Source organism: Schistocerca serialis, chromosome 5 (assembly GCF_023864345.2).
Source record: "Schistocerca serialis cubense isolate TAMUIC-IGC-003099 chromosome 5, iqSchSeri2.2, whole genome shotgun sequence".
NCBI classification, from domain to species: domain Eukaryota; kingdom Metazoa; phylum Arthropoda; class Insecta; order Orthoptera; family Acrididae; genus Schistocerca; species Schistocerca serialis.
The window spans coordinates 411018633-411046365 of NC_064642.1; the positions used below are offsets into that span (position 1 = coordinate 411018633).

The window sequence follows — 27733 nt, forward strand, 5'->3', positions numbered from 1 at the left end:
ATCACCATATTGTGTACCAAGCACAGAAAAAATAACGGACACCCTGCATCAATCTGTATCATCCTGCGCCACTGGTCAAAGAGTATCAGCAGCCAGAATAAGGAATTACTGTTCCATGTGCAGGCTGCCACTAATACTATAACACAAGTGCCTGCATTTGGAGTAGTGCTGTGAGTAGTTAGCATGAACTGCTGAAGAATGGTGTCACACTGTGTTCAGCAATCAATCTTGATTCTGCACTACCCTTGATGACCATCGTCAATGAGTGTGGCATCAATCTCAGGAGAGGTCCCATTCTTACTGTGTTTTGGAGAGGCACAGTTGAATTACACCTGACAACATGATGGGGAAGCTGTCAGGTATGACTTCAGATTGCGGCTGATATTGATTGGAGGAACTCTGAGAGCATATCACAGACATCACATGTCCCCATGTGTTACCTCTCTTGCGACAGTCTCCTGGTGTGATTTTTCAACAGAGCAATGCTCATCCACACATGGCACACATTTTTATAATCTATCTGCTTGATTATTATGAATAATAGCCAGCTACACTGCTCTGTAATTTTTTTTATTGTATATCATTCTGGATGAGCCCATTTTGGCATATTGTCATCATCAGGTGCTCTCACAAGTAACATCAATGCTTCATGTCCTGTCTTTTTTAGAATTATTAGTTTCTCCTAGGTGTACACTGGAGATGTATGTCTAATTGTACTGGTTCCCATGTATGCTACTTTTCTGACAACGTACATGGAAACCAACTAAAATCAAATATACACTCCAGTGTATGCGAAAGAGGAAGTAATAATTCTAAATAAGATGGGACATAACAGCAATGATGTTACAGGTGAGAGCAACTGATAATGGCAACATGTCGAAACAGGCTCATCATGAATAATATAAAATTAAAACATTTTACACAGCAATGTAGCTGGCTATTATTTGTAACAATCATGTCATTAAAAGACATATTTTGTTCTGCGGGCCCCAAAGAATAGAAGTTGTCTGCATGATCCTGAGGTAACCCCATGGTCAGCAAGGTGATGGGTTCTGCCCTTGATAGAACATGTGTGGGACCAGCTTGGATTTCAATTCCATCCCAGTGCCGGTACCCATGACACCAAGGACCAGTTACAACAGCTGTGGGCCAGTTTGCTGCAGGAGAGGATACAATAGCTTTGTGGCACTCTTTCCAACTGAATCAGTGCCTGCATCCAGTCCAGAGGCAGTGCAACATCACACGGACAAATGTTCTCACATTGCCAATTTCTTTGTAATTTGATTTAATTTTACAGCACTGACATAAAATCATATACCCCCTCAATCAGTGAAATTTTATTTCTTTTCCACCTCCCCTTCTGGGTGCTTTACTTTTGTGTCAGGCAATGTAGTACTGGCACAGTTTAAAGTTTCCTACCAAGTAAATTAATAACAAATGAAACACATCCCCCATGTTATACATAACAGGTTAGGACACTGTTGGAGAAACAATGAAACAAACATACCAGGTTTCAAAGAATGCAAAAGGTTCCAAGATTGGTGATGTTTTATGGAAGCTCAAAATTTAGCAAGGAATTCTATGTGAGATGCTTCTAAAGGTTTCCACAATGAAATCCTCTTTGGAATTCTTGCAGAAAACTCAGAGACATTCTAGTCCTATGTAAAATACACCAGTAGAAAGACACAATCAATACCACTAAAGCTGAGATAGGAAACATGGTTTTCTAAAATACCTTCACCAAAGAAGATGTAGTAAACATTCCAGAATATGAATCAAGAATGGCTGCCAACATGAGTGCCTCAGGAGTTGGTACACTTGAGTGACTTAAATCACTCAATAAAGTCAAGTTTTCCAGCCCAGACTGTATACCAACAGGTTACTTTTGAAATGTTTTAATGAAATGGCTTAATTTTTAACAGTCATATAAATCACTCATGTGACGAAAGATCTGTACTTAGACTGGAAAGTCACACATGTCACATTAACACACAGAAAAGGAAATTGGAAGTAATTGACTGAATTATCGACCCATATCACTGACACAAATTTACACTAGAATTCTGGAATATATACTGTGTTTGAACATTGTGAAAATGTTGAAGAAAAAGACCTATTGCATGCAGCCTGTGCAGAATTAGAAAGTATCATTATTGTGAAACGCAACTGGCTCCTTATTTGTGTGAACTGATGAGTGCTACTGGCAAGACATCTCAAGTCGATTTTTTTATTTCTAGATCTCCAGAAAGCTTTTGTTGCCACCACTCTCCACAAATAGCTTCTCATCAAATTGGATGTCTATGGAGTATCGTCTCAGTCATGTGACTTGATTTGTGATTTCCTGGTGGAAAAATTGTAGTTCGCAGTAACCAATGGGAAGCCATCAAGTGAAAGAGAAGTGATATTTAATGTTCCCCAAGGAAGTGTTATACGTCACCTGCTGTTCCTGATCTATATACATGATTTAGGATACCATCTGAGTACACTTCTAGGATTGTGGATGAAGCTTTCATTTATCTTCTAGTTAAATCATTAGATGATTAAAATGAATTACAAAATGATTTAGACGAGGTAGTGAAAAGCGGTCCTAAACAATGAAAAGTGTGATATGCTCCACATAAACACTAAAAAAAATATATTAAATTTCAGTTACACAATAAATCACAAAAATTTAAAGATTATTGATTCAATTAAACACTCATGGATTTCAGTTATGAAGAGTCATCAAATAAAACATTATGGGCAAGGCCAACCAAAGACTGCCTTTTATTGGCAGCACATTTACAAGATGCAACAGATCTACTGGTAGTACCTACACTACACTGGTCTGTCCTGTTTTGGAGTACTGCTGGATGGTTTAGGATCTATACTAGATACTTTTGACAGAAGATATCGAGAAAGTTAAAAAAAAAAAAAAAAAAAAAAAAAAAAAAAGACAACTCATTTAATTTTATCGTGGAATAGGAGAAACAGTGTCATGAATATTATAAGCAAGTTAGGGTGCAATTATTAAAACTAAGACCTTTTATTGCTGATATCCTTTCAAAAAATTGTTGACTCCCCATCTACATAGTGAGATATGACCAGTATCCATAGTACGAGGGTGGCTTGAAAAGTTCTCACAGTCACTACGAGAGGTCAGCACTAGCGCAACAAGTTGTTCACATGATATTCATTGGACTGTGACACTGTCAACACATGCCACATCAGTGCTCTTGGTAGAGAGCTGTGGCGATGATGTGGCTCTGTTGTTGTTACTGCATAGTGATTTGTGAAGATGGACAAAATCGATATTCAAGCATTGATTAAGTACTTCATAAAGAAAGGTATGAAAACAAAGGACATTCATGACAATTTCCAGAATACACTGGGAAACTCTGCTCCTTCATATTCAACTGTCACAAAGTGGACAAATGAATTTAAATTCGGTCGGGAGAGCTTAGATGATGATCCGAGCAGTGGTCAGCCAAGATGTGTCACTACTCCAAAAATCATTGCAAAAGTGCACAAAATAGTCATGAGGGATTGCCGACTGAAAGTGTGTGATTGCTCATGCTTGCCAAATGTTGTCTGAAAGGTTATATCACATTTTAACTGAAGAATTAGAAATGAAAAAATTATCTGCAAGATGGGTGCCGCGACTCTCGCCGTGCGCCCGCACACATGTGCCGTCAACATGGCAAAATTACACGAACTAAGGTATGAATTGTTGCCACACCCACCTTATTCACCTGATATGGCTCTGTCTGACTCTGTCAGAGTTTCACTTTGCCTTTACATATGTCTGCTTGTGTGTCTGTATATGTGCGGATGGATATGTGTGTGTGTGTGTGTGTGTGTGTGTGTGTGTGTGTGTGTGTGTGCGCGCGAGTGTGTGTGTGTGTGTGTGTGTGTGTGTGTGTGCGCGCGAGTGTATACCTGTCCCTTTTTTCCCCCTAAGGTAAGTCTTTCCACTCCCGGGACTGAAATGACTCCTTACCCTCTCCCTTAAAATCCACATCCTTTTGTCTTTTCCTCTCCTTCCCTCTTTCCTGATGAAGCAACCATGGGTTGCGAAAGCTTATTTTGTGTGTGTGTTTGTGTTTGTTAGTGTCTCTATCAACATACCAATGCTTTCGTTTGGTAAGTTACATCATCTTTGTTTTTAGATATATTTTTCCCACGTGGAATGTTTCCCTCTATTGTAGTCACATGAAGAAAGACATACATGGACATCAGTTTCAGTCAGACGAAGAAGTGCAAGAGTGGGTGCAATTGTGGATCCATCAACAGCCAATCATAATTTACAAAACAGGAACTGACACCTTATATCTCAGTGGGATAAATGTCTTATCGCATTTGACAATTGCTCTTGAGTAGAACCATTCCATTGTCCCATTGTGGCAGATGTTCAGTTTTGATTTGACTGCCATTCATAAATAAAAAGTGAATTGTCACTGTTTGTTTGAAATAATATTTTAGATGTATTTAGTTATGGCTAAAAGCTCTATAATTATAAATAGATAGTAGATTGTATTTATACTAACCCATCCTGCAACACACCCTGTCTCCCAAGGAGAATAATCCGTTGATACTGACTGTAAATAACACTCTGCCTGTAAAAGTCATTCATAATTTGTAAAACATAATTAAAAATTATTAGAAAACAAACAAATATGTACATATATTGAGATTACTGTGCTCTTACCAGTTCAAGCATGTTGCAGAGTGACAAAGATGTGCATACTATAACATATAGGCACGTTCTGACACATGGTTGCTCAACTATTCTCTCTGAAGTTGTATAGAAGAATTTCAAGATACAGTTTTGTGGGGGTGTAACTGGTCCTTCATCACCATGGGGATCATAGTATTTATTCCACAGGAAATGAGTCCAAGTTGTAGGCTGGAGAATAAAAAGAAAAACTCCAACCATTCCATAGCCTAACCATGGCAGCCAGTGTGTCCTGCACAAAGAATACCAACTTAATATTTGCTATTTTTTCAAGGAAATATTAGTACATAATAGCTGACTTTATTTAGAGGCTTACAGATTTCTTAAGTTAATTGATTTATTTAATTTTTTGCATACAAATAAAATTTAACTGGTAATGAGCAGTTAACTCTGCTGGCAAAAACATGACTTACAAAATATGAAATATTTTTTAGTTGAACATACAAGAGAAAGCAAGTAATAAATGGTGATATTTTTAAGAGGGAAAGAAAGACATAATGGTTAAAAATGGACTATCTTATTCTTTTTGAATATAGGTCAGTTGCAAAAGCAGTCGTATTGTATATTTGCTTGACTATGATCACTGAAAAGTATTTATGTGGGCATATTTACTAAGCAACTATATCTGCATGGATGTATATCAGTGCAAAATGCCACAACCAACAGTGGGGAAGGGCAAGTTTGACTACCTGGTTGATGAGCATGCTGATGAGCATTGTGGTCAAATTCAGTACCTGCTAGACAGCCTGTGTCATCTTAAACCCCACTACTCCTCTTTCCACTCCCAACCTCCAAACATCAGTTTATATAAATCATATAGGTGGAAACTGTCACTCAAAGATGTTCGTCATTTACCTGGTTCATATTTCTTTCTGTTGTCTTGGAAGAGATGAATACAGATTCTGTATGGTTTTCAAGTAAATCTTGTACCATTCTTCCTGCAAAACAGTGGCAAGTACAGGTAGTGATGATGGAAATGGGTGGCAGTCATGCACTCTCCTCCCTAAAGTAGACCACAGAGGCACAATAATATTGAGATCTAGTGACAGCATAGCCAGGGGAGATCTAACAGTTCATTCTTGCACTCACAAAACCAATCGTGGACAATGCAAGCTGTGTGAAGAGGGGCCCTATTGCTTTGGAGTGCAGTACCACCATTTGAGAAAAAATATTGTGCCATGGGATGGGCCTGATCAGCCAGAATATGATGATAATCCTTGCCAGTAACTCAGAGTACCCACGAGGCACATGGAATAGAATGATATGGCTGCCCAAATCATAACTGAATGCCTGCCATATTTCACCCTTGGGATGCAAACTTGGCCAAAAGGTGAAAATAGTGTGCAGCAAGACTCATTCAACCAAAGAACTTTTTTCCATTGCTTCATTGTCCAGGTTTTATGGCTTCAGCACCATGATTTCCAGTTACAGGTATACACATCACTGATGAGTAGTTTTGGAATTCCTGGTGCTGACAGCGTTCAGGAATCATGGCTTTCATGTCTACAGTGACTTCTTGCAGCTGTTTTTCTCTTTTTTTATCTTTTTGTCACAATAATTTTCAGTGACCATCTGTCACAGTCGCTCAACACACACTTTCATCCATGTTGAGATGAGTGATTTTTTTCCCTCACTATCTCTTGACGTGGTATAAATCTTCAATATGGTGACTCTTGCAACACCAAACAGTTCAGCTACCTTGGTTACAGAAGCACCTACCATATGAGCATCATCATTTTGCCAATGTTTAAAGTCATGAGCTCCAACATAATGCAATCTCAGTTAAACAGAACACTGTCCCGATCACAACTAACTCTTGCATCAAATTGAAAACATTGCACAGGAGCCATTCATAGTCAAATTCAACAGTGCAACCTGCAGGGTTGGTTAGCATCTGCGTTTATGATCAAGCATGCATTCGATAGTGTTTCCATATTTTTGTCCAGTTCCCATGTGTTTTGATTTCATCTCTTAGGCTCACACATTTTATGTGGTTTGGATTCTTCTTCAGTACTGATGAAGGTACAAAAATGGAGTTCAGTATGTATAAAATGTGCAATACTAGCATTTCATTCCTCAAGAGTTACAGAGGACTGAAGTGTTGTTAAATAATGGATAATTCATTAAGAAAAATATTTCATGCAAATCATGGCATGTAAAGAATGGAATGAAGATCTACCAGTGTATAAATATAGATGAGGATCAAACTATTATATCAAAAGAGATTAAATGAAAAATGTGAAATGAAACAGATAGCTAGGAATGTAGATGGTGACTGGAATGCTATTAAAGAAATTGTTATGCAAGCAGCTGCTAATGTTTAGACAGGAGGAAAAAGAAATATTCTATAGTGGTACTGATAATGATTTGGAATGAGCATACTTGCAAGTTATGGAATGATCATATCTGCAAACTTTTTTAAAAAAAAAAAAAAAAAAAAAAAAAAAAAAAAAAAAAGTTGGTATCTAAAAACATTTTCATTGCTTAATAATATGGATTATAGAGAGAATTATAAAAGTAAACCTGCTTTAGTGAAGAAAGAAATAAGTAAAATTAAACAGGAATTGGAACCAATATCTGCATGATAAAGGACATGATATTCAGGTGAGACAAAACAAAACATAAAAATTATGAAGCACTTACATAAATAAGAACAAGATATTTTATAGTTAAATATAATATCTGAAAAGGAATAGTTGAAGTTCTTTAAATGCTTAGGGACTGATAATAAAGAAAAACCAAAAACAAAAAGCAATACCAATGACTGTAGATCTGATAGCAAAGGAAGAACAGAAAAAAATTATCCAAGAAACAAAAAGTCATCAGGCACTGATAATATATTTTATTACTTTTTGTATTCATCATCAGCCAATATGTGTTGAACTAGACAATTTTACATTTCAAGTTTTTTATCACATTCAGTATTTTACCATCTTATTTGCTAGAAATTTGCCTAGTGTTGATGTAGTGTGCGTGGAACTGGTAAGAAATGCTGTATGCACTCTGTGTTATACAGCTCTGTACTTTTTTGCATGCTCTTTTAACAGTTTCAGGAATACAAGATACTGATATTTTATTTCCTTCTTAGCTTGATTATTACAGTAAGTGATGGGGTGAGGAGATTTACTGGGGAATAGCCAAGAGAAGGATGGGGGTCAGTGAAGGTTGAGACCATATGATTTATGAACACAAAGGATAAGGTATGTTGTAGGGTTAGTTCCCACTTATGCAGTTCAGAAAAGCTGATGTTGATGGGAAGAATTCCAGATGGCACAAGCTGTGAAGCAGTCACTCATAGTTTGTTGGTAGCCATTCATGTTGACAGACTGCTTGTTAGTTTTCTTGCTCACATAGAATGCAGCACAGTGGTTGCAGCTAAGTTTGTAGAGCACATGGCTGTTTTCACAGGTGGCCCTGCTATTGAAAGAGTGGGACATACCAGTAACAAGGCTGGTGTAGATGGTACTGGGAGGATGTATGGGATAGGTCTTTTATCTGGGTCTATTGCAGGGATATGAGCCATGAGGCTCTGTGATATACTGAATCACGAGAAGAGTACTCCTTTGTGGGCAGACTGTGGGTATAAGGGGGATGGTAGTTGACTGATGAGACAAGGCAAAGGAAATCTGTTTCTGGACCCAGAGAGTAATTTCAGTCTGTGAGGGCCTCAGTGAGACATTTGGCATATTTGTGAGGGACTGCTCATCACTACAGATGTGACATCCATTGGTGGCTAGACAATATAGAAGGGATGTCTTGGTGTGGAATGGGTGTCATCTGTTGAAGTTGAGGCATTATTGGTGGTTGGTAGGTTTAATGTGGACAGGGGTACTGATGTAGCCAAGCAAATGGGGGAGAAAGCATTGAGGTTTTGGAGAAATGTAGATAAGGTGTCCTTGCACTTGGTCCAGATCATGAAGATATTATCAGTGACTCTGAACCAGGTAATGGCCATCTAGGATGGTGCCATGGGGATGCCCATTAGTGTATCAGAGATTTGTTTGTAGGTGATGTTTTCAGAGGAAAAGTAATTGTAGATGAGGATATAGCTGGTCATGGTGACCAGGAAGGAGGTTGTAAATTTGGAGTAAGTCAGGAATCGGGAAAGGTAGTGCTCAACAATGGCAAGGACATTGGGGATGTTTAGTGAAGAGGAAGTTGCCACAGTGACACAGAGGGCACAGGGCTGTGAATAAACAGGAACTGTGAAGAATCGGTAGAGGAGATGGTAGGTGTCTTTTATATAGGAAAGGTTGTTGGTCCACAAGGGCAGAGATTATCTCTCTTGGGGTAGAGTAACCAGCCACAGTGGGGCACCCTATACAGTTTGGATTATGTACTTTATGAAACATGTAGAAGACAGGAGTGCAGATAGTGCTGGGTCTAAAGAGAGTGACAGACTCAGGTGAGAGGCTCTGGGATGGACATAATGATTTGAGAAGGGGCTGGAGATACTGCTGAACTTCTGGAACATGGCCACTGTTTCAGGGCTTGTAGGTTGACATATCTGACAGATGCACTCCTAGAGAAAAGTTTCCCTATCTCTAGCCAGAACCCAGTGGCACATACTGTTTCTGGATTAGTTCCTAGCTCATGGAATCCCTCCAAATGGCCTGACCATCAAATTACTCATTCCTAACTGCAACTCCTCTGTCCACAATTAACTCTGTCTATTCAAATTCCTTCAGTCCATAGCCCTCACCAACCTAGTTCTGCAAAAGCATATCAATTGGACCCTCCTTTCCATCTGTTAAATTCTGTTGCTCTGCAGTCCCAAATTCCTGCATCCTATCCCCCTGATTAAAACTCTTGCACTCCTTGAACTAGAGCAGCATGCATAATACCACCTCAAATTGCTATCCGATCTGTTGAACCCCTGCCTTGGAATACCACTATCCACCATCGCTACAGGAGCCCCAATTAAAACTTCCCCATATCCCCTTTTAGCCTCCAGATCCTGCCTTGCAGGTATACAACATTTTCCACACATTCAGATATTCCTTCCCCCCACCCAACAGAACCCCAGAGCCTAAACAGACTCACAACACTGTCATGAACCCATTCTTCAAAAGTCTCAGTCCAACAAAAGTATCAGTTCCTTCCAATTTTTCCCTTTTGCCCCACTTCCAAATTCAGTTATGTTGGGCTTGTTAAACACCTTCTCTCCTTCTCCCACTCATTACAGCGGAAACACTTTCTCTCCACTAAAACTACCAACCGGACTCAATCCAAAACCAAAATTGAACCATGAATGACTCAGTTTACTCTTCAAACAGTGATTCATCCCCAGTGCCCCCAAATAAACCACCTGTTAACCTTCCGGACTTTCCCAGCCTCAAACTTTGCCTCACTATCATTCCCCAAATCCCACAACATGGAAACCAACCTTACATCTGCAGAAAGACCTATAATCCACCACATAAATGCCAATCCCACTCTACGAACCTGCCTACTGGCAAAGGCTCTGCCATGGTGGTTATGAACTGCAGGTATCACCTGGCAGAAGTACTCTGTCAGGTGTCAGATATGTTCAACTAGAAGCCCTGGCACAATGACCCAGTACCAGATATCCAGCAGAATCTCAGAGAGATTCTCTGCCCTTGTGGATCAACACATTCAGCATATTACCCGCCCATATAAGAGTCACCAACCATTTCCTCCACTGCTATTCTGCTGTTCCTGTTCCTTACGAACCTTGTGCCTTCCTCCTCACTTTCAATGCCACCTCTCTTTACACTTAGTGTAAGTTTTTGCTGCAGCCTTACTGCAGGCATCTCGCTGCTGGCACATTGCTGCTCGCACATCACACATCGCTGCTAGGCAGTGGCATTGTTGCATTTATATTGCAGCATCACTGCTCACCAGCAGTAATTATGGCACAGCTGTTCTTATAGCTAGCTGAGTGCTAGCGGATTCAAATGTGGCAGTGTTGGAGTGACCTTGAAGCAGCCAGTCATGCTCAAATTTCAGGGCACACTGTGATGGCTACAGTGTAAAACACAAACCAGCTGGATGTCACCACCTGGTGAGGATAGTAGTGAGCAGCATGGCGAGCAGTGTTGGTACAGTTTAAATAGACTAGTAAGACGCAGTAGGTTTGAAGCATCATCGCTGGGCCGTGTTATGAGCAGCAAGCAATGAGGTGGCAGAATACATGCACCCTAACATCCCCAATGCCTATGGACTTGCTCTCATTGAACACTATATTTCCCAATGCCTGATTGACTCCAAACCTGAAACATCCTTCCTGGTCACCATGACCAACTATATCCTAATCAATAATTACTTCTCCTTTGAAGAAATCACCTACAAACAAACCTATGATGAGGCTCCCACATGACATCTTGCTGTGCTAACCTACTCAGGGCCATCTAGGTGAATCCTTCCCAAGCACCCAGAATCTCAAACCCCTCACCTGTTTCAGATTCAATGATGATGTCCTGATGATGTGGACCAAGGCTGAAGACACCCTATCCACATTCATCCAGAAACTCAACACTTCCTCCCCCGTTAGCTTTACCTTGTCCTCCTCAGCCCAATAAGCCCCATTTCTCAATGTTGACACCTAAAGGATGGCTACATCAGTGGCTCCACCCACATCAAACCTACAAACCACCAACAATATCTCCACTTTCAAAGCTGCCACCCATTCCACACCACAAAGTCTCTTAAATACAGCATGGTCACCCAAGATCATTGCATCTGTAGTAATGAGCAGTCCTTCCACAAAATGTCTGAGGTCTCCGAAATTACCCTCCCAGCCTAGCTCAGAAACTGAATTCCCATGCATTGTCTCATCATTCACCTACCACTCCTCCATACCCACAGTCCAGCTGTAAAGGAGCAATCCCCCTTGACTCAGTACCACCCAAGACTGGAGCAATGTAATCACTTTCTCCACCAGGCTTTCAGTTACTGCTCATCCTCCCCTGAAATGAGAAATGTCCTCTCCTCTATTGTCTCCAAGCCTCCCACAGTGGTTTTCTGCTGTCCACCAAACCTATGCTACACCCTTGTCTATCCCTCCCCCACTCCTGCCCCCTAACCCTTACCTCATGGCTCGTATCCTTGCAACAGATCCAAATGCAAGACCTATCCCATATGTCCTCCCACAGGCAGCACTACCTTCTTCCTCCATATCTATCCTGCTATCTCTTCCCCTGCTTGCCCTGTGCTTCCACTGGATTTTCCTAATTTCAGACCCAGCTGCAATCAGTCCGTAGTGCTTGGAGACAGGGTATTTGAATTGTTGTTGTGTGAAAGTGAGAGAGTTCTACTTGTGAAGAAGGACTTTGTCCAAAAGCAGATAACATGTCTAGTATCCTTTCTCATTGTGCCTATCAGCTACTGAACATTAAGAAGTGACAATTTTAATTTTATGACACTGCTGTTGGCTGCTGATCAGCTTGTAATAGGAAAATCTGAAGAAAGGTTCAAATTGCAGTATTTTAGGTGAGTCAAGTTGTCGCTAAGTACAGAACGAGAGTATCGACTGATAAAAAGTGATGGCATTTCAAGGACTATAATGCTTAGAGCCAAAACAGTTATAGACAGACAAGTAATTGAACAAGCAAAACATTTTAAATATCTAGGGTGCAATTTTATATTTTCCAGGCCAGGTGACGTGGATTTAAAATATTGAGACATTGTGTGGAACTGTAGAACATATATTAAAATATAACACAGGGAAAGGAATGTTATTAAGAAAACTTTGTGAAGTAATAACATGTGATTGCTGTTACATGATAACACATGTTGGACCCTATCATCAAATCACTTATAACAAATCAAATCATCAGAGATTCTTTTCAGAGGGATATTCAATACTGGACCACAAATTACACAGGAACTAAATGTAGAACTGATTACAACTATAACTGAAAAATACGGACTGAACTGGATTGACTATGTCCAACATAAGTCTAATAATAGGATAACTAAAGCTGCGGTTCTGTATAATCTAATAGGAAAGAGAAACATTGGATGTTCCTTAAAAACATGTTGTAAACCATATTCTGAGGCAGAACAATCAAAAGGCCTAATACTTGAAGATGATTATCATGATAATGATGACGAAGAAGAATAGTAAAAATCATGGATCACAACAAAGCACATCATGCACATGAGGCAGAAAACAATATAAGTTATACAAGGGTAAGTCAATCATTATCCACAAAGTAGTTATAAAATTTTATTGTAATCAATGAGGAAACTTACAAGAACATCATTTTTTGACATAGGCAAAAAGAGGAAGATGTATGAGACAGGCGAAATACCCTCAGACTTCAAGAATAATATAATAATTCCAGTCCCAAAGAAAGCAGGTGTTAACAGATGTGAAAATTACTGAACTATCAGTTTAATAAGTCACAGCTGCAAAATACTAACGCGAATTCTTTACAGACGAATGTAAAATCTGGTAGAAGCCGACCTCAGCGAAGATCAGTTTGGATTCCGCAGAAATGTTGGAACACGTGAGGCAATACTGATCCCACGACTTATCATAGAAAATAGATTAAGGAAAGGCAAAACCTACATTTCTAGCATTTGTAGACTTAGAGAAAGCTTTTGACAATGTTGACTGGAATACTCTCTTTCAAATTCTAAAGGTGGCAGGGGCAAAATACAGGGAGCGAAAAACTATTTACAATTTGTACAGAAACCAGATGGCAGTTAGAAGAGTCGAGGGGCATGAAAGGGAAGCAGCGGTTAGGAAGGGAGTGAGACAGGGTTGTAGCCTGTCCCCGATGTTATTCAATCTCTATATTGAGCAAGCAGTAAAGGAAACAAAAGAAAAATTCAGAGTAGGTATTAAAGTCCGTGGAGAAGAAATAAAAATGTGGAGGTTCGCCGATGACATTGTAATTCTGTCAGAGACAGGAAAGGACTTGGAAGAGCAGTTGAACAAAATGGACAGTGTCTTGAAAGGAGGATATAAGATGAACATCAACAAAAGCAAAACGAGGATAATGGAATGTAGTCGAATTAAGTCGGGTGATGCTGAGGGAATTAGATTAGGAAATGAGACACTTAAAGTAGTAAAGGAGTTTTGCAATTTGGGGAGCAAAATAACTGATGATGGTCAAAGTAGAGAGGATATAAAATGTAGACTGGCAATGGCAAGGAAAGCATTTCTGAAGAAGAGAAATTTGTTAACATCGAGTATAGATTTAAGTGTCAGGAAGTCGTTTCTGAAAGTATTTGTATGGAGTGTAGCCATGTATGGAAGTGAAACATGGACGATAAATAGTTTGGACAAGGAGGGAAATGTGGTGCTACAGAAGAATGCTGAAGATTAGATAGGTAGATCACATAACTAATGAGGAGGTGTTGAATAGAACTGGGGAGAAGAGGAGCTTGTGGCACAACTTGACAAGAAGAAGGGATCGGTTGGTAGGACATGTTCGGAGGCATCAAGGGATCACAAATTTAGCATTGGAGGGCAGCATGGAGGGTAAATACGAGGGAGACCAAGAGATGAATACACTAAGCAGATTCAGAAGGATGTAGGTTGCAGTAAGTACTGGGAGATGAAGAAGCTTGCACAGGATAGAGTAGCATGGAGAGCTGCATCAAACCAGTCTCACGACTGAAGACAACAACAACAACAACAACAACTCCTTGCATTTCAACATACTTGGTCCATTGTTGTCCAAGCTTCCTGCTGCCCTTATAAAAGGTTCTCAGTTGAGCTGCAAGCCAGGAATGCACCGCTTCTTTCACTGCTTCATCCAAGGTAAATTGACACCCTCTTAATGCCTGTATGAATGGACTAAACAAGTGATAATCAGAAAGGGCAAGATTGGGACTATATGGAGGATGATCCAGTACTTCAAATTTGAGTTTCTGGAGCGTCTCAGCAGTGTGGGCAGCAGTATGTGGATGGGCATTGTCGTGCAACAACACAACACCTTTTGACAGCAATCCTCAACATTTGCTTCAAATTGCAGGCTTTAGCCTGGCAGTAAGCATCTCACTGTAATGTACAATGTTTAATGTTGTGCCCCTTTCCCCATAATGTTTCAGTATGGGACCTTGTGCATCCCAAAAAACCGTAAGCATCAGTTTTCCTGCGGATGGTTGGGTCTTGAAATTTTTCTTACTCAGCGAATTTTGATATTTCCATTCCAGACTCTGCCGTTCACTCTCCGGCTCGTAATGATGGATCCATGTTTCATCACCAGTAGTGATCCTGTCTAAGAAGTTGTCCCCTTCATTACCATAGTGACCCAAATGCTTTTTGCAGATGTCAAAGCGCATTTATTTATGCAACTGTGTGAGTTGTTTTGGGACCCATCTTGCACAAACTTTATGAATCCAAGGTCTGTTGTGGATAATTTTGTAGGCAGACTTTGCAGACAATGTGACACTTTGTCAATAGTTAATCAACTGTCTAAGAGAATCATTTCACATGAATGCTCAATGGTTTCTTCATTTGTGGTGGTAAACGGTCGTACAGCTCCTTCATCATGTGTAACACTTGTGCAAACATTTTGGAATTTTTCAATCTATTTGTAGACACTCATTATCGCAAAACACTGTTCCCTTACTGTACTGAATGTCTTCAATGAATTTCAGCCTCTGATACGCCTTCTGACCACAAAAAATGGATCACTGAATGTAGCTCTTCTTTGGTGCAAAAAGACAGTGGAGCAGCCATGACTGACAGCACGGCAGCACTAATGAAACTAACCTAGCAGCTTGAAAATTGCAATGATATAACAACAAATAGACAAAGCATGCTTCATCAACATCAAATGACAGTACTGCCAAAGTAAACAAAAAAATCGAAATTATGGATAATAATTGACTTACCATCGTATCTTAATGTAAATCAGGATCTGATTACATTCAAATAACTTGCAGGTTATGTATGATTGTGTTATTACTAATTAAAAATCTGAAAGATGGAGAGTGATAATTGGTATAAGATACAGATGGTTTTTACAGCATTTTGCAGCAAATTCTAGAGAGAGAGAGAGAGAGAGAGAGAGAGAGAGAGAGAGAGAGAGAGAGAGAGAATCATCAAATGCTCTCATCCCAGTGTGCATCACTTCCTTCAGTCATATCCCTTATGCTAAAATTTGTAACTGGAGTAACCTTACCTGGAGAGTTTTGCACCCTGCATTGCAAGAATGCTGATAAGTACTATCAATGAACATAGTATATAGTACTTGAATAATGGATCTGGTTGTTGAGAAAAAGGTATTTCCCATTTTAATTCTTCAAAGGTCAGGCACAGAGGATTAAGCTTTCCACTCTGGCACCACCGACTGTAAAGAAATATTAAATAGGAATGTAATAGATTTACAAGAACATTGACTTTTGACACACACATAAAAAAAAAATACTGGAATAACTTCCTGTTAATTAAAGCCAATAAAAATATTTATCCTGATGCCACCAACAAAATGTTGCAAACAGATATTTCTGGTAGAAGATGTAAAAGGAAACATTAAAAACTGATTGTCTATCAGTTTCTGTAGTGAAGTATATCATTATTTACCTTCTTGATTTATAGAAACAAAGAAACAATAGTATCTTACTTGAGCTGGAAAGAAGATGCATTACCACCCCCTTAGGAAAAGTTGCAGCAGTTAGCTCAAATGCTACAGCCTGAAATGCCAACATTGACCCACTTATCACACTAACAATGAGACAGGTGGTGCAGGCCACTAAAACTTTGCTACTCATGGTGTGCCCAGCACACAGGAGTCTTTCCTTTTACTGCACTACTCAGTCCTCTGACAGCAGACCTATTGTGGCATGACCATAGTACTTTTTATCATTCCATTTTCATTTTGTAGTCATTTAGAATCCTTTTATATGAAATTCATGTTCCTCTGTCTCTCCTTGTTTTGAATGACTCCCTACTATTTCTCTACAGCAGAAATGACATAGAGTGTTACATTATAGAAGATGTCATTTGCATGACACCAAATTTGAGTTTACAGTTTCATACTCTAGTATAGTCCAATGCATTCTGTATTACTCAACTTAAAACATTCCTTGTGGGACCCATCACTGAAATAAACAGTCAAACCATTTACTGAGGACACCTTAATCAACAGACATGCAGAATTTCAGCCCATCAAAGCATGGGAATCAATACTGGTGGTGCTAAAACGTTGTAGATTGCATATAAATGAATGTAGTGGGAACACAACAAATGCGTTCAAAGTCAGAACATCTAGGCTCGATACCAACAAGGTACACCTAATGTCACAAATCATCTTGTCGAGCCTCACTGTGCCGATCAACACTAACTGTTCTGAAAGACCTGAAACAACTCCCAGGCAATCATCAATAATGACATATCCTGTCTCACAACCAACATCCATCAAGAAACCTATGAAATGTCAAACCATTGCTTTTGGTTGGGCTCTTTGCACAGTGCGGGATCAGTCACTTGTTGCCACAGTGCAGGCTCTGGAATTCTACTTCCCCTGTGATGACATAAAGCCCCTTCTCTCCTCTAAGTACTTGCTCTTATGAGCTGGTGTATAAATTGGCTCACCTCTACAACTAACCCACATTTGCACTTTAAGATGAAGACCAGCAGTGTTGTTTAAATATTGAATTACTTTCCATGACAACATTTGATGATATACCCAACAGCCATTCAACTATTTAGAAATGCATTCAAGCATTTGGAAATCAGCAGCAGCACAGATCTCTAATTAATCATAGATTATATTTGCAAACAAGACACATATTATCTGTGTACAAAACTATTTTAGAACTGAGAGAATGCCTTTAACACAAATAAAAAACACAGAAAATAAGAATGGAACACTGAGACACAACATATTTAATGTCATTGGTTTCAGATCTATGTACACTTCTTAAAGTTTTAATAATGAAATGCTGTGTCCTGTTAGGATATGATTTTATTAAGTCATGAGAAATACCACTTATTCCAATATTATATTGCTTACACTTATTTCAATTACCCTGTTAACTGTTGCAGACGGAGTTTCACAGATATACATTTTTAAGGTATTATTGCATAGTCCATCATGTCCTGCAGAGAGGAGTAATTTAATGGGTTAGTAATGTCTGTTTCTCTGCCATCAGTGAAAGTTAGATAAATTTTAGCTCAAATGGATTCTGCTTGAAAATGTTTGTAATCTCATACTGGCCACTTTTCTTTTTATTGGATTTATTAAATTTTTAATGTTAAAAATTGAATTCATATGTACAGAAAATGTATGAATAACTTGCAGACCAAGTGCTACACACAAAAATAATCAAGAACCCACTGCAATTACAAGAAATCAAAACAAAAGCAATTCATGAAAACTGGGCTCTTATAATAAGAATAAATACATGGTGTAACAGACCTCCAAAATGCATTTCTATACAGCAAAACTAAGATCTTGATTTTGTTACTCAGACTTTTGTATGCCATGTAACTAGTTAAACAGTTTATTTTTCAGGTAACTTCATTTTTTCATTTTGAATTGTTTTATAAAATACTGCTGCGGAAACAATTTGTTGGAATAATTAAATGTTATATAACTCATGTCATATTACTTGTATCAACTTTAAACTGTAGAGAACTCTTTGACCAAGGAATAGATTTTTGGCATTAATGCCTAAATATGTAATATTTATCAAATGTAAGGCATATCAATAAAATGTAATACCATATAGTATGCTTTCTCATTCAGTTAGCTACACAGCATCAATTCATCTGGTCTTAAGCATTCTAAAAGATTTTTTTTTTTTCAGCTACATTCTGTACAATTCATCAGATAGCTTTGTTCCCCTTAAAGAAAGAATATGTAACTCATTATAAAATATCATCCTACTGTGGAGTGTGAGTCTGCTACCATTAAGTTAAATTTCCAGCAGCTTTGCAGTTAACTTATGATAAAATGAACTATTATGCTTAGTAAATATGTACATATCTGTTGGAGATGAAACTTTCAGATTCAGTAAGTTAAAAAATAGTATTCAGCATTCAGAATTTTATATTTAACCCACACAGTTATTTTTGTTCTTTCCAGTGTCTAATACACTTTTCAAGGGTAATTCCCTCCCTGACTATTTCACCATATTTTATGCCTATTATTATATGAATAACAGCATTATGTATTACAAAATATACATACTCATACAGTCCAAGTTTCATGTTTTCGATTGCTTTTGACATTTCTTCATTGGCTTTGAGTAATGCCTGCTGATACTGATGCAAGTTGTTGTCCATGAAAGCAGTTCTTCTTCGTGATGCAACAGCAATACCGTCCCTTGCTCTAAGCTGCAATAGTTATTTACATTGCTTCATGACATGTTTTAGTTCAGATAACATTGTTATATTAAAATAATCACCAGAACCAAAATATCACTTCTAAAATTTGTTATGTTATGTTACTGCAACCTGTTGTGTATTTTATGATACAACTATTTGTAAGAAAGCAAGTGTTGTACTTATGGTACTCGTCACTGAAACTATCACTTTAATAGTAACAGCTTCAGTCTACAGTTTTGTTTACAGAATGTCTGTATTATGACTTTATGCAAAAGTCAGTTATTGTTGTAAGCCATTGTGAAACAGAATGGAAGGGATGACAGGAAGTAAAGAGAATAGGTACTGTACAGTGGAAGAATCAGATCATAATATGTGAAAATATTTGCTGCTTACTATTTTGATAATGCTCATGATAGTTCCACATAATTTTTATAAGCATATGATGGAGGTACTTCAGATGTGTGCTGTAAATGTAGGTGAGTTCTTGCTGTATCTGTGCCATTTTTTTTCGAATGCCTTCCTTGTTTCTTCCATGCAAATAATATTTAAGTGACACAGCTCAGTGTGTCAATCTCCACTGGTGATGCATCAGGAGGTTAGCAAGTTACATATTTACTTTCCTCTGTGTGCTTGTATAGCTAATTCTTAAGTTATGTCTGCTTGTGTCTGTGTATGTGCGGATGGATATGTGTGTGTGTGTGAGTGTATACCCCTTCTTTCCCCCTAAGGTAAGTCTTTCCACTCCCGGGATTGGAATGACTACTTACCCTCTCCCTTAAAACCCACATCCTTTCGTCTTTCCCTCTCCTTCCCTCTTTCCTGATGAGGCAACAGTTTGTTGCGAAAGCTTGAATTTCATGTGTATGTTTGTGTTTGTTTGTGTGTCTATCGACCTGCCAGGACTTTCGTTCGGTAAGTCACATCATCTGTGTTTTTAGATATAATTCTTAAGTTAGTAATACAGGGGATGGATAGAATGTTTGCATGCTGTGTGAGGATGCAGGAGAAGCTGGCTGCAGTTCACGAGCAGCTGAAGGTGCTTTTTGCCACAGTCAGCTGTCTTCAGGCTGCTGCCTTGGTGTGTAGAGGTGGCAGAGAATCTGGTGTGTCACATGGGACACTAAGGGGTCACTTGTTCCATCCATAGGCTCTGCTGCTGAGGCACCTTGCTGTGTCTTCAGTGTGGAGGATCTGCTCTCACCACAATATGACTGGCAGGTGGTAACGTGTTTGCAAAGTTGGACGTGCACAGTTAACGTGGTGGGTTGCCAGCTAGCCTTGCCTGTTCACCCTGTGACTGGACACATGGCTGCTCCTTCAGCAGGGTACAAGCAGGCACATCGGGGGAGAGGTGTATGCTAGATTCTGGGAGCTCCAATGTTAGGAAAGAAATCCAATTTGCACTTGGTACTTCTGCTGGGGGAAGGGAGAGGCTCATCTGAGAAGTCGAGGAGGCCTTAAGTGCAGCTATCAAGTATGCAAGGTGCAATAATTTGCAAGATAAGGTTCACATTGACACCAGCATCTGTTGCTTGGGTTCAGAGATCACCCTCAGTTTACTCGGATGACTGGAAGAGGTGGTGGAGATGGCTGGCCTAGAGCCCACAATTCACAGCATCATTCTGAGAAATTGGAGTCCTTTGGTATGGAGCTGCGTAGAGGATCTCAAACAAAGATTCCATCAGTTCTGTGAAAGTCTTGGCTGCACATTTCTGGATTTATGTTATAGGGTGGAAAATTATAGGACTCCCCTTGATAGGTGAGGGGTGCACTGTACAAAGGAAGCAGCTACTCTAGTATTGGGGTACCTCTGGAATGCACAAGGGTCTTTTTTGAGGTTAAATGAGAGCTTGAGGTCCTCTGATGAATGATTGGCATTCGATATGCAGAGATCAAAACCAGACTGTGTACAAAGTAAAGACACTTTGACCATCAAAATTTTGACAGTAAGTTGACAAAGTATTTGTAACAATTTCTGAATTTACTGCCCTCCAGGAAAGCTGTCATGCTAAAATTATTCTCGAAATTGCAAGCTGGCTGAAACCTGAAGTCAAAAGATCTGAAATATTTAGCAGGGCATGGAATTTATAATGAAAGTACAAATTAGATGCCTTAGGTAGGGGAGTGTTCATTGCAGTCAAGAAAAATATTGTGTCTATTGAGGTCAAAACTGAGTGTAACTGTGATGTATCTGGACATGTGTAACAGGTCTAGATAAACTCAAGTTAATTATTGTATCTTTTTACTGGTCATCTGATTATTCTGTGACAGCTTTAGATTCATTCAAAGATAATATACACTCTGTAGCTTGGAAATACCCAGATCATGCAATATTAATTGGCAGCAATTTTAACCTAGTGAGTATTTGTACGTCTGTGGATTCATTGTAGATGGTATGCAAAGGCAGTCTTGTGAATTACTTTTCAATATGTTTTCTGAAAACTGGCCAGTGCAGCTAGTTTGACAGCACACATCCTGGGGAAATATTTTAGACCTCGTAGGACCTTGTCGATGGTGTCAGTATAGAGGTAGGGATTAGTGATCATGACATCATCACAGTAACAATGGTTACTAAAGTTAATAAATCCAAAAGGACGCTAGGAGAGTATTTTTTCTAGAAAAAGCAGAAGCTTTTATTAGCATCCTATGTAGACAATGACTGGACATAATTTAGCTCCAATATGATGGAGGCAGAGGAATTATGAGCAAAGTTTAAACGGATTGTAGATCAAGCTCTGGAGAAATGTGTGCTGCGTAAGTGGATTAAGGTCAGAAAAGACCCACCACAATTCAATAAAAAAACTGGAAATGTTGAGGAAGCAGAGATGATTGCCCACTTGGTTCAAAAAAGAACATGCAAATGATGACAGGCAAAAGTTAGTAGAAATTTGTGCATCTGTAAAATGATAGATGTGTGAAGCATTCAATGATTACTGTCATCATACCTTAGTAAAAAGACCCTGCTGAGAACCCAAGTAAATTCTGGTCCAAAGTAAAATCACTAAGTGAGTCAAAGGCTTCTACACAGACATTCGTTGACCGTTATAGTGTGGCAGTAGAAGACTGCAAAACACAGACATTCGTTGACCGTTATAGTGTGGCAGTAGAAGACTGCAAAATGAAAGTTAAAGTTTTAAGTCTTGCATTTAAGAAATCAGTTACACAGGAGAACTGTACAAACATATTGTCATTTGGCCTTTGCATGCACTTCTGAATGGAGGACATAGTAATAGGCATCACTGGTATAGGGAAACAACTGACAGATTTGAAAACATATGAGTCACCAGGTCTGGATGGCATCCTAATTCAGTTTTACTTAGCATACATGTATCATTAATCCCTCACTCAGCACAAAGACTCAAGTGATTGAAAAAATGTGCAGATGACTCCTCTAATATGAAGGGTTAAAGAAAAGACCTGCAAAATTACAGATCAATATCCCTAACATCAGTTTACTGCAGAATTCTTGAACATAGCCTCAACTCAAATACAATACATTTCCTTGAGACAGAAATGCTTCTGCCCACAAATCAGCATGGTTTTAGAAAGAATCACTCATGTGAATCTAAACTTGACCTTTTCTCACATGATATCCTGTGAACCATGGATGAAGGCCAACAGACAAATTCCATATTCCTATGTTGCTGAACAGCTTTTCTCATAGTATCCCACTGCAGACTGTTAAGGAAAGTACGAGCACATGGAATAGACTCCCAGATATGTGAGATATGTAAGTGGTTCAAAGATTTCTTATGTAATAGAACCATATATGATATCCTTGATGTTGGGTAATCATTGGAGACAAGGGTATCTTCAGGGGTGCACCAGGAAATTATAATTGGACCTCTCTTACTATTCTCTACATTCATAAATGATCTGCAATCAGGATGAGCAGCAATCTGTAGCTGTTCGCCAAAGATACTTTGGTGTATGGGAATGAGTCACGGAGTGACTGCAGGAGAATACTAGATGACCTAGACAAAGTTTCTAGTGTGCATGGTGACTGGCAACTGGCTCTGAATATAGTGAAATGACATAGTAGGAAAAATAATCACATAATGTTCAAATACTGCATTAGTAGTGTCTTGTGCTTGACATAGTCATGTCAATTAAATATGTAGATGTAATGTTGCAAAGCAATATGAAATGGAAAGAGCATGTAAGGACAGTATTAGGGAAAGCAAATGATTGACTTTGGTTTATTGTGAGACTTCTAGGAGAGTGTAATTCATCTGTAAAGGAGGCTGCACATAGAACATGAGTGCAACCCATTCTTGAGTACTGCTTCAGTGTTTGGGACCCTCACAAGACCAGATTGAAGGAAGACATCAAAGCAATTCAGAATGGGCTGCTGGATTTGTTACCAGTAGGGTCGATCAACATACAAGCATTGCAAAGATGTTTCATGAACTGAAATGCAAATCCCTGGAGGGCAGATGACATCCTTTTTGTGAATCATTCTTCAGCTTGGCCTTTGAAGATGACTGCATAACAGTTCTGCTGCCACCAACATACATTTTGCATAAGGATTGCAAAGATAAGATTACAGAAATTATGGCTCGTATTCTGCATATGTTGTTGTTGTGGTCTTCAGTCCTGAGACTGGTTTGATGCAGCTCTCCATGCTACTCTATCCTGTGCAAGCTTCTTCATCTACCGGTATTTACTGCAACCTACATCCTTCTGAATCTGCTTAGTGTATTCATCTCTTGGTCTCGCTCTACGAATTTTACTCTCCACGCTACCCTCCAATACTAAATTGGTGATCCCTCGATGTTTCAGAACATGTCCTACCAACCGATCCCTTCTTCTAGTCAAGTTGTGCCACAAGCTCCTCTTCTCCCCAGTTCTGTTCAATACCTCCTCATTAGTTATGTGATCTACCCATCTAATCTTCAGCATTCTTCTGTAGCTCCACATTTTGAAAGCTTCTATTTGGTGGCAAGAGGAACATGACTTTTGGTCAGGTGAATACAGGGTTATAAATACAAAATCAAATAGGGGTAATGCTGGAGTAGGTTTAATAATGAATAAAAAATAGGAGTATGGGTAAGCTACTACAAACAGCATAGTGAACGCATTATTGTGGCCAAGATAGACACAAAGCCCACGTCTACTACAGTAGTACAAGTTTATATGCCAACTAGCTCTGCAGATGGAGGAATATAGATAGTCATTTTTCCCTTGCTCTGTTTGTGAACAGAAGAGGAAAGGAAATGACTAGTAGTGGTACAAGGTACTCTCTGCCATACACGCTATGGTGGTTTGCAGAGTATGTACGTAGATGTGTTATGTAGATTTGTATTGTGATGGAGACACTGAAACAGAATGTACCTTATTTTACATTAAGTGCAAGATTTTTTTTTTTTTTCTTTTTTTTTTTTTTTTTGAAAGAGAAGTGGAGAATACTGAAGATAAGAAACTTGTTCATCCACCAAACTTTTTTGACTGTATTGTGTTTTCTAAAAGACAGGGTAAGTAATATTATAATGGAATTTTTGTGATGACACAATAAACAAAGTGTTACCATTGCTTCATGTTAGTGTATGTGTGTGTGTCTGTGTGTTGTATGAGAGTGTGTATTTTCAGCACAAAAAGTTCAATAGCTCAAAACCTTAGTTATGTCTCTGCAGTGTGACATGTGTTAATGTGACACACACCACTTAGCTATTGGAAAAGAGAAATAGTTGTTTATAGACTTGAGAGCTATTGACAATCTGGAAACTGTTTGTCTTTTGAAACTTTCCTATTTCACTATTTATTGGACAAAAATCCTGATGGAATGTAATTCATTCATTAATCCACACATTCTGTTCTGTAAATCTCATAAAAGAGCACCTTTACAGATGTAGAATGAGTGAAGTTATACGTTAACATGGAGAAACAGCCAATGCACACTACTTCTATAAAGCATATTTACAGTGATTTATAACTAATGGTTATCCACTAACATATGTGGACAAGTCAGTAAGTAAAGGAATTATTTTCCTGTTCCATAGGTTGACAGAACTGACACAACAATGACATGCATGTGCATGTGCCTCATTGTCCATGTGCATCTACGAAGAAATAGGGGAATGATTTGTTTTTTGTACTCTGAAGGGACTAAAGATTTGGAGATTATTCACACAAAATAGCTGTCGTGTGGTAACAGGTATCTTAGTGATAAAAACATTATGAGTGGATAAATTTCTTTGAAAGTGGATGTACGAGGGCAGTTCAATAAGTAATGCAACACTTTTTTTTTCTGAAACAGGGGTTGTTTTATTCAGAATTGAAATACACCAGGTTATTCCCCAATCTTTTAGCTACACAACACTATTTTTCAACGTAATCTCCATTCAATGCTACGGCCTTACGCCACCTTGAAATGAGGGCCTGTATGCCTGCACGGTACCATTCCACTGGTCGATGTCGGAGCCAACGTCGTACTGCATCAATAACTTCTTCATCATCCGCGTAGTGCCTCCCACGGATTGCGTCCTTCATTGGGCCAAACATATGGAAATCCGACGGTGCGAGATCGGGGCTGTAGGGTGCATGAGGAAGAACAGTCCACTGAAGTTTTGTGAGCTCCTCTCGGGTGCGAAGACTTGTGTGAGGTCTTGCGTTGTCATGAAGAAGGAGAAGTTCGTTCAGATTTTTGTGCCTACAAACACGCTGAAGTCATTTCTTCAATTTCTGAAGAGTAGCACAATACACTTCAGAGTTGATCGTTTGACCATGGGGAAGGACATTGAACAGAATAACCCCTTCAGCGTCCCAGAAGACTGTAACCATGACTTTACCGGCTGAGGGTATGGCTTTAAACTTTTTCTTGGTAGGGGAGTGGGTGTGGCGCCACTCCATTGATTGCCGTTTTGTTTCAGGTTCGAAGTGATGAACCCATGTTTCATCACCTGTAACAATCTTTGACAAGAAATTGTCACCCTCAGCCACATGACGAGCAAGCAATTCCGCACAGATGGTTCTCCTTTGCTCTTTATGGTGTTTGGTTAGACAACGAGGGACCCAGCGGGAACAAACCTTTGAATATCCCAACTGGTGAACAATTGTGACAGCACTACCAACAGAGATGTCAAGTTGAGCACTGAGTTGTTTGATGGTGATCCGTCGATCATCTCGAACGAGTGTGTTCGCACGCTCCGCCATTGCAGGAGTCACAGCTGTGCACGGCCGGCCCACACGCGGGAGATCAGACAGTCTTGCTTGACCTTGCGGCGATGATGACACACGCTTTGCCCAATGACTCACCGTGCTTTTGTCCACTGCCAGATCACCGTAGACATTCTGCAAGCGCCTATGAATATCTGAGATGCCCTGGTTTTCCGCCAAAAGAAACTCGATCACTGCCCGTTGTTTGCAACGCACATCCGTTACAGACGCCATTTTAACAGATTGATCAAGTATTACATTCAAATGTGCTAACCTCAAATACAAAATCTATTTCAGATGCATTACTACATAAATACTGTGCACACCACAACAAGCATCATGATTCCCACATTATTGCAGGCAAAATATTTTGTAACTGTTATATAGGGGACATTAGGTAATTGTTAGAACTCAACAGCTAGTGCACATGCACTGTGTGCGACTCAAACTTGACAAGCAAATAGAACGATGATTGCCCACTGCCATGCACACGCAAATAACCAAGCAGCTCTGGGCCAAGAGTTTTTCAATTAGCTTCTACCTGATGGTACTTGACAATGCATCTATTTCAATTTTGCTGGTCCATTCTGGAACATGGTTACTGATTATCATCGATGTGTACAGTAGATATTCATCTGTATCCATTTTTCATTTCAGTGCATTTGAAAACTAGCACTAGCACCATAAAAGTGCTTGATTCTGTCATTTGGTTAGAAAGTTTTCCACAAACCATTGCTTCAGACAATGGTCCACAGTTTTCTTCACTGAAATTCCAACAGTTTTGCCAACAAAATGGGATTTGTCATATCCAAATGGCACCGTTCTCTCCTGAATCAAACATCAAAGCTGACTGTTTTGTTCACACTTTCAAGACTCAAATGCCCAAACTTCACGCTTCACACTCAAGGGAAAATTATTTGTTGTTGCTTCTTGGTATCTATTGCATTCTGACTTTACATGATGCTTTGCCAGCATAATTATTACAGTTCAAAACAAGGCAATTGGAGTTTAACAACTTGTCGATGATGAAATCATTAAAGATGTGGCACAAGATCAGGTTGGGGAAGGAAATTAGTCACACCTTTTTCAAAAGAACAATCCTAGCATTTGACTTAAGTGATACATGGAAACTGTGGAGAACCTAAATGTGGATGGCTAGATGAGGATTTGAACCATCTCTTGAATTTAAGTACACCGTCTTAACAGCTCTGTCACCTGTCATTGTTATTTATGGCAAACACCATTTAAAATGCAGAAAATTGTAGTAGGAATAAAGTTAAGTTTACCAACTGAGAATATATATGTCAATTTATGAAGAATAAAAAATTATGACTGTGCTGTGATAGTATAATATTAATTTTTCTCATTCCTGAAAGCACATGCAGAATTTTGAGTACTAAACAATCAAACTGATAATTATAGAACTGGAAATAGCTGTGCTTTTCTTAAATATATGTGCTGAAAGGAAGTGTATCAGAACAGTGCTACACAGTGAACTAAAATAGTCTCAAAAACAGTGTTAGAAAGATGAGGCAGTGTTCACTTACATAGATACATATCAAATGACAGCAGGGACAGATACACATGGTAACATGAAGCACTAGTTTTCA

General features: G+C 39.1%; 1 protein-coding gene across 1 annotated transcript in view; it reads right to left on the reverse strand.

The window, feature by feature from the left end:
• Positions 1 to 27733, reverse strand: part of LOC126481973 (adenylate cyclase type 2-like) — a 515598-nt gene that overhangs the window by 73306 nt on the left and 414559 nt on the right. The window contains exons 12-15 of the mRNA XM_050105938.1: positions 18832 to 18977; positions 15820 to 15987; positions 4688 to 4946; positions 4527 to 4595 (exon numbers count right to left, since the gene is read on the reverse strand). Coding sequence (XP_049961895.1) covers positions 4527 to 4595; positions 4688 to 4946; positions 15820 to 15987; positions 18832 to 18977 — 642 coding nt within the window. The remainder of the gene's footprint in view (positions 1 to 4526; positions 4596 to 4687; positions 4947 to 15819; positions 15988 to 18831; positions 18978 to 27733) is intronic.